Source organism: Pinus tabuliformis, chromosome 3_1 (genome assembly GCF_031772625.1).
Source record: "Pinus tabuliformis cultivar Carrire ecotype Pingquan chromosome 3_1, CPIR1, whole genome shotgun sequence".
Lineage (NCBI taxonomy): Eukaryota > Viridiplantae > Streptophyta > Pinopsida > Pinales > Pinaceae > Pinus > Pinus tabuliformis.
Genome location: NC_142301.1, coordinates 630905016 through 630914195, shown reverse-complemented (window position 1 = coordinate 630914195; position 9180 = coordinate 630905016). Strand labels below are relative to the sequence as shown.

The 9180-nt window shown below is 33.2% G+C and overlaps 1 protein-coding gene across 1 annotated transcript; it reads right to left on the bottom strand.

Moving 5' to 3' along the window:
• Window positions 1-250: 250 nt before the first annotated feature.
• On the bottom strand, window positions 251-1433 carry LOC149188633 (chaperone protein dnaJ 8, chloroplastic-like). The gene is made up of 3 exons (XM_089413066.1): window positions 862-1433; window positions 554-622; window positions 251-438 (listed from the first exon to the last, which is right to left on the bottom strand). Exons 1-3 carry the CDS (start codon window positions 1054-1056, stop codon window positions 268-270), a joined length of 435 nt encoding a protein of 144 aa, XP_089269192.1. The 5' UTR covers window positions 1057-1433; the 3' UTR covers window positions 251-267.
• Window positions 1434-9180: the final 7747 nt, after the last annotated feature.

Genomic DNA, 9180 nt, shown 5'->3' with positions numbered 1-9180 from the left:
TGTTGCTTCATCTGGATCAGTAAGTCCTTTGTGTTATGGAAACCAACGGAAGATAAATAAAATCAACTATACAGTTAGAAGAACATATTGTATTTCCAGGAGATGAATGAAGAAGCTTTATGGGCTTTCTAAAACAGTTGTTTTTCTGCCAATAGCAGGAACTTTATAGATAGCCCATAACAGTCAACATGGGATCGGTAATGGAGAGGCCATAACTGTTTGCAAGGCAGGACAATAGACACCTACACAGTCTATGATAAAATTTCATCAGGCATAAATGTTAATATGAGAGGAATAATCAAGGGTTCCAGCTCCTTCCCATCCCATCCATTCTTCCCACTCGTCCCAATAAGCGTTATTGATTCCCATCATGCCCTCGACAGAGTAATCAGCAGAATAGCTTTGTTGCTTTGCCTTTGCTAAACTGGACATTAACGTCTGCTCATTATCACAAAAGTAACAACAATCAGAAAATTGTGGGCCTGCATAAGAGTCCCATATTACAGAATGAAAATGCATATAGATAAAGATTACTCTTAGGCAGGCAATTTACCTCATAAGCCTGATTGATCTTGTGAAATTGAACCCCACGCACATCTCCTTTGCAAACATCCGGATGATACTGTAAGCAGATTATATCAACATATGAGTGCAATATTAATGTTTTCTGACATTATATATGACTAGGGATATTGCCAGACAAATTTTCTTAAAAATTCTCAAGAATGTGTGAAGTCTGACATTTTTAATTTCTATTTCAAAACTGTATCTCTTTTTCTATTTGCTTCAGAAATGGAAGATTTATTGAAAATATCTGATCTTGAAAGTAAGAGACATAGCTTCAAATGGATACTTGCATACCTGCAACGCAAGGCGACAGTAGGCTCTCTTCACATCTTTTTCAGAAGCCCCAGGGCTCAATCTCAGCGTCTCATACTGCTCTTTCATCCCAGGAAAAGCAACAGAGGCCATCACAGTTACATTCCTCCTGCCTCCCATTTGTAATAGAATACAGATTAATAGCAGTGTGCAGCCCATTGTGAGTGTCTGGAGCATCTTCCATAGTAGAGAAAACAAGGGATCTATCTTATTTGTGAAAAGCACTCACCATAATCCCCAACTTTCTGACAGAATTAAGTCTTCTTGTTTCATGACACATGTACACACTTGGCTCACAAAAGTTTGAATGATCCATAGTAATCTATATCTACCAGAAACAATTGCAACATAGCAAAATCATCCTGAACCAAAAACTATCACATGCCACGTACCAACACTAATTCTGAAGGGTTAATCCATAATAGTAATACTTTAGGTGAGATCACGTAATTACAGAAAACCATCTCTAAGCATCTTGAACCCAAATGTCTATAGGTCTCGTGTGAATTCTATGATAGGTGCAACAAAATATATAAGAGTTCAGTTTTGCAACAGTTAACGGAGGTTTTGCAATTTTTATGCGGGTAATGGAGATTTTGCAATTTTTATGCAGGTGTAAGCAAGCCTAATATGATTTCACAAAATTAGACAAGAACAACAAATCGTTTTGCTTATGACTGCTTTCGGATTAACATTTACGAATGCGGTCTCCATTGAGCTATTAAAATAATACAGTTAAGGAAGCAGCTGATGCAATTAAACTACGAGGAAATTTGATATGAAACCTTTCTCACTGATAAAGCTATAAGTCAAAAAAATTGTTCTCCAGACACCAAAAACTTTCAGATGGCAACCAATGACACCATTTCATTTACCTTTCAAAAAGATGAACATGACCTAAAATTATCCACATTATAAGCCAGCAGCTGTAATCTACAGTAAAGAATGTCAACTGAACAAACCTGTCCTCCAAAATGAAAATGATAGCACTTCTAATTTCCAAGGAGTAAAGGCCCAAGAGCCATATCTAGACAATATGAAACTAAAATAATTGAACTCACAATACTTGGCACTCTAACATGCATCACCAAGCATGTGAAGAGCCCAGAATAAAAGAAATAGTTCATTATAAAGAAAACACCTCTACTGTCAAGAACTATCCTCATCTACTATTTTAATTGCAAATATGAATATGAAATGCATGAGACATAAAATTCCCATAAATTCTAGGGATTTGTGGTGCTGGACGTGTGTTATTTCTTAAGGAAAACCATAGTTTCTGTTTCAATGCTGCATTGGCAGAAGGTACCAACTACTTGGCAGAGTTAAGTGCATTTTCGATACTGGAAAATTTAACAATTAAGAAAGGTACTGCTCAAATCCAGACACTGGGAGATTCAGAGCTAGTCATCAACTGGGTAAATGATAAAAAACAATATGCAGATTTTGACCCTATCAACACTAATAGAAAGAATTAAAGAGCTGAATGAAAATTTCCCTAATTAAAGAGCTGAATGAAAATTTCCGAGTTTTATTTTCATCACATAAGGAATTGAATATCAAGGAAAATGAGCTTTCTAAACAAGCCCTTACTATTCAATCTGTCGTTTTTAGGCCAGAGGTGGAAGAATGTTCCCGCCGGCTTCTTGTAAGGTGATTCAACCGGACTTCGATTATTCCTTCTGTTAAAGCCCTGTTTATCCTTTAAAGCACCCCCAGCCATATCCGAATCAATGTTGGGCATCACGACGAAAAGGGGTTTGCTTGCCACTTTTGAACCCTTATTGCGCTCATGATTAACCTCGGCAGCTCCGTTATCGCTACCATCGGCCAAGGGATCCCCTTCAAACTGATCAACATTTGTCATATTTTCACTCTGCTTGTTCATACAGATACCTTGAACATCAACCGGTGGAATCTCAGCTTGAACGTCCCTAGGGACTTGATCATTGCTCTGATTAAACCGTGACTGGGTAATTTTTCTTGTTCTGACTGCAGAAGGAGGCCTGGCTTTCGAAGTCGGTCGCATTGGCAGTACAAGAGGGATACTATTGTCACGTGATCTATCCTCACGACCCTTTTCGAGAGCACTAACCTGCAATTTAAACAGAACAGAGGAATTCTGAGAACCTAGGAAACAGAGAGCTGTACCTGCATTCAAATTCACATCGAGTCCTGTGTTGGTTATTTGTGGTCTCATTGCCACTGTCAGTTGAAGGAATCGCTACAAAGTTTGTAAATGCTGCGAGATTGCCGTAATGGAAGCCTCCAACAGTTGGAGGAGGCGGTGAATGTAAATGCTGCGAGATTGTCGTAATGGAAGCCTCCAACAACTGGAGGAGGCGGTGAAGTTCTCGGCGTGAATAAACAGAAATCACGACAGATGCTACCAAACGGACGGAAACCCGGAAGTTCTCGGCACTGAGAATAAACAGAAGCCCGCCGAATATGCATGCTAGGTGTCAACCTGATATTGAAAAGGACGACGAAAGTCTGTTTCAATAGGAAAGGCCTATCGGCCTAATGACTTATTAATGTGGTGGCATTAAGTTCAAAATCGATTTGTGTCTTGGAAAAAATGGAGTTCGATGATTCATCCACCATTCCTAAAATGTCTTCTAAGTGAATCATAGTGCATTTCATTTTTTGTTGTTTTGTCCACTCTAAACATGAATTAAAAAAATACCATTTTGTAGATTTAGGGGTTTAAACTTTCACCATCTAGTGTACTCTTGAACTTAGGTGATGTTACATGGATGCCCAACTAGATATTGAGTTTAGAACTTGCCATTGGATTGGAATACATGAGTGCATTATGTTTGCATACATTGCGTTGCATTTTCCAATGCCTCCAAAGTCATGTTTTGGATATGTACAAATTGCATTGTTGTCATCATGACTTGAATTATAACTATGAAATTTTATGGACTTGGTTGTTGTTATGTAGCTACCACGTCTTTCAAAGGAGCCACATCTTAATGTATTATCTTGAAGAAAATTAGGGGTGTTTTGTGCTTATTTTTATCATTTTGTTCAATCCACAAAAATAATTATAAGCTCAAAGATGGAAAATGAGTTCCTCTTGTGGTTAGCTAGGCTTTGATTTTTAGAGTCTTAGTCCGAAAGGGAAAATGAGTTCCCTTTCATTTTAGCTAACCTTTTCTTCATATGTAAAATTCAATTGTGTACCAAATTAGTGTGAACATAGGAAATCAGAAGTGTAAGACCTTTGAATCCATAATCATAAATGTAATGCATTAGAATGACATAAGGTATATATCAACTCAATTAATACAACAAGACTAATTAGCCTAAAGTCACATTCATTGAGATTTATTTTTATTTAAGTTCTTATAGGATTTATTTACATTTTGTAAGATCAATATACAAAGATTACTATGCCATGGTGATTGCCACATACAATGATAAAGAATATCCATTAACTTAACACAATGACAACTAATCATTTATATTAAATAAAGGCTCTAGATTATTTATGGACTAATGACTAATTCTATCGTATTTAAGACTGACTTATAAAACTAGTTTATGTTGATTACTAAAAAAACACCAATAAACTCTACTCACTTCCTACAAACCTTAACACATATCTCTACCATTTATTGCAATCCATTTAGCTCAAATAAATTCTTAAAACTATTATAACAAAATATATATATATATATATATATATATATATATATATAATTTCTACAAATTACTACCAAAAAAATTTGTTGGTTTTTTTTCAATAAATTTCCAATACCATTTTTGTCGCAAATTATAAATATACTTTAATTAATAATTTAAATTTATAAGTTAAAAACTGTGTATGCATTTTAATAATAAATTTAAACCATCAAATCTTTAATAATAAATTTAAACGGCCAAAACTTTATATCCTTCGAAAATTAAAAATACAGGGCATGAAGGAATAAATAAAATTCCAACATTTATAACCCCAGTCCCTTCTTTAACCTCGTTGGCTAAATATTCCACCACTAGCGCTTTCCCTTTTAAACGCGACTGGTTTCTGATCATCAAAAATATATTAAAAAATTAAACGAATGCGGACAGAGAATACTAGAGTAGCAGAACTATAAACCATATCTGCTTGTTTTTAAAATTAAACAAACGCGGACATACGTGGCAAGAAATAAAAAGGATATTTTCTGTAATATTTACAAAAGCACAGGTGGAAAAAGCTGCGAACTCAAATTTTGCATGGAATTCAAATTGGAAGTGGGATGTTGATGGACCCACTCCCCCTTCCAGAAAGCTATTCACAAAAGCTATCAGTGACCGTTTGAGAGGGACAATATATAAGCCCATCTGTTACAGAGCGCGTTCTCACTTTTATCTTATCATTTCTTCTGTAGTCTACATTGCATTGCATTTGCTTTCGCTTTCTGTTCAAGTTTATTTTCTTTGTTGCATTGGCTTCCTGTTCAAGTTTATTTTCTTTCTAATTTCTTTGTTGCATGGCCATGCACTTTAGATTTTACAGTGTTTTATTTTCGTTGTGTTTTTTCTGTTTTGATTGTAATTATCTTTATTTTTAAAGAGTGTTTGCATTGTTATATTGGCTATTTATTTTGTCGCTGTTATGTTGAGCACAAGAATCAATAGAAATGAAATTCTTGATTCATTGGAATGAAATTCTCAAAATTTTTGATGGATAAAAGCAGGTATGTTTTTGGTTTTCAATATCTCAGGGTTTTACTAATAAATTTATGCAGGGAAAAGCAGCTTGGTAGATAATGGCTATTCATGGAACCCAATTTTTCCAACAGTTTCATTTCATTATTTCTTTATTATACTGAAGCTGTGGAAAAATCGCAAACACTTTAACTGTAGAAATAGTGCTTTTATTTTATTTCGCAGTTTTTGCTGAATGGTTTTGACCTGCCTATTAATTTTGCAACAGGAACAGGGGAAAAGAAGAGTTTGCCATGGAGAGATAATATAAGCCAAGAAACTTCAATTTCTGATTTCTTTATCCATCAAAATCTGCCGCAGATGCGGATTTTGTCTCTCAAATCTTTCTAACACAGTAATTGAATGCCCGCCGTGAATCTGGACAGGTGAAACAACACGCAGGACAATAATATGCGTGCAAAAGGATATTCGTACACCACTTTGCGCCATTCATTTTATTAGGTAAGGTGGGTAGCGATTCTTCTTTTCTCAAAGATAAATCATTATCATTTTTGGTCCGCTCTCTGCAATTTCTATCCATTCATCATTTCTTGTTTAATTACTTGTGATTTTCTCCATACCATCAGTTGAATGTCCAGAACCTCCTATATTTATGGGTAGATGCCCAGAACAGGTAGATGAGAATGCCCACTTAAACAGGTAAGCAAGTAGAAGATGATGGTTAACATTAATTGATTAATTTGTTCAGTATTGCCCTGTATATATGCACCATGGCATTTTTACCTTATTTGGTTGCAGGGAGCCGTAACTGTTTTGCCGTATTCTTGATATAGCAGGAGAGGTTAAACCGTTTTTATTTATTATTTCACATGGTTTTAATTTTTTCGCATAGGGCAGCGATAATTGTCCAATGGTCGATATCGACTGTCTGTGGCTTCATTTTTATTTTTTTGGCATTTGCTTTCTTATTGTTTAATTATCTGAAACACTTCAAATGAGAAAGATGGGAACTCATCAGGACGAAATGAAGATGACACAGCTCAGATGGGAACTCATCAGGACGAAATGAAGATGACACAGCTCAGGTTTGATTCGTTATATTTGAACCGCGATTATATATGTATTTTTGCCTTTCACAATTTTTTTTATAGTTGAATTGTGGGAGAAAGGACGAAGAATACTGACTGGTTTGGGCAATTGAATCCCGAAAGAAAGAATACTTCGTTTGGCCTCTTGCAGAAAAAAGAGGGCACGACGGCCTTTTGTACTTATTTTGTCAGTGAAGTGAGCAGAGGGTATGAGATCAAGACAACTTCGTGGTTTAAGTAAGGCATTTTCACTCATTTTGGCTGAAATTGGCTCAGGTACTATGATATTAGTAAATGATCGTTTTTCATACTTCTTTTTAGATGAGTAGCGAATCTTCAAAGATAGGTTTAAAGAAGTTTTGGTATATAGCTATTCATGGAAAGTTTTTGTTTTTTCAATGAAGTTAAAGAATGTAAAATAATTATTTAGGAATTTCATAATATTAAATTTAAATATATATATATATATATTTTTAATGTTAGTTAATTTTTTTAATATGTAAAATGATATTGATTTAGGAAATCAGAGGGTAAAATGATATTATTTAGGAAATCAGCACGATATGATATTAATTTAGAAAGATAATTTAGGAAATCAGAAGTGCATGTCATCTTAATACAATCATAAATACAGAAGTGCATGTCATCTTAATACAATCATAAATACAATGAATTAGAATAACATAATCATAAATACAATGAATTAGAATAACATAATCATAAATACAATGAATTAGAATAACTTAATGCACATATCAATTTAATTAATAAAATAACATTAACTACTCTAATATCTTATTAAACATAAATTCAATGAATTAGAATTACATAATATTTCATTAAACATAAATTCATTAACATAATCATAAATACAATGAATTAGAATAACTTAATGCACATATCAATTTAATTAATAAAATAACATTAACTACTCTAATATCTTATTAAACATAAATTCATTAGACTGAATTAGAATCACATAGACATAAATTCAATGAATTAGAATCACATAAGGTATATATCAATTCAACTAATAAAACAACACTAACTAGCCTAATATCTCTTTGTCTAGTTTTATTTTTATTTATGTTTTTATAGAATCTATTTACATCATCTATTTACATCATGATCAATATATCGCTATACTAGCCTAATATCCCTTTGTCTAGTTTTATTTTTATTTATGTTTTTATAGAATCTATTTACATCATGATCAATATATCACTATTATTATGCCATAGTGATTGCCATATTATATAATAATAGTTTAGACTATTAGCTAACTTAAGACAAAACCAACTAATTACTAATATTAACTTTATTTACATTTTGTAAATTTTGCAAGATCACTCTACTAGGATTATTATGCCATAGTGACTACTTTTAACACAAAGCCAACTAATCACTAACGTTAACTAAAAACTTTTCATTATTCATAGACTAACTTTACCCATTATTTATTTAGGAATAACAAATATCTCTACTGTATATATTATAATTCAATTATCTCAAAAAAAATTCGAGATCCAAAGTATTTTTTTATTATTATAAATTTCTAATACAATTTCACCAAAAACACTTTTATTACCATTTATAAATGAATTTAAATTTAAAAATTATATGTACATTTTAATAATAAATCTAAATTGCCTAAGTTTAGAAAAAATATATATCCATATAAAACATAAAAACGTAAATAAAACCACACGCACATCTATTTAATTTTGTTTAGAAACAAAAAAACCATTCTTCTTCAACCTCGTTCGCTAAATTTTCTACCACTAGCATCTGTAAATAAACCACGCCATTTCCCTAATAAAGACCTATATTTAATTTGGTTTAGCAAATACCCATTCTCCCTCGACCTCGTTGGTTAAATCTACCACCACTCACATCTATTTTCGTTTTTATTTTTATTTTTCCCGAAAGAGTCATGAAAAATATATTAACATCAAACCAGGCGGGACAGAGGTTGCAACTAAGAACCATGTCTGTGCAATATTTACAAAAGCAAAGGCATTCACAGTTGGTTTTTACTTTTTTCGCGGGCTAAGGGTTTCTAATAATGAAATATATGTTATATCTTTAAATTAAACAAAGCCTGACGGAGGTTGGGAAAAATAAAAACAAGATTTCTGGAACACCATTTTGCCGCATTCATTCAATTGGGTAAGGTAAAGTAAGTACCAACTCTTTTTTTCTTAAAGAGAGAAAAGATTTGGTCATTCTGGGTATACTTGTTGTAGGTACGAATTCTATCAATTTATGTATGCACGCATTCGATCATTTCTTAATTTGCTTACCATTGATTTTGCTCAATGGCACCAGATGGATGTCCAAAACTGTACTCGATGAAGATGGCTCAAGCAAACAGGTAGATGGGAATACCCCAAGGAAACAGGTAACCCGTATATATGAGGGTTAACATTAATTTATTAATTGGTTCAATATTACAGAATATTGCCATGTATGTCTGCATTTTTAGCCATGGCATTTTTCTTTTATGTTGCATAGAGCTGTAATAGTTGTTTTACTGTATTTTTATTTATTGTTG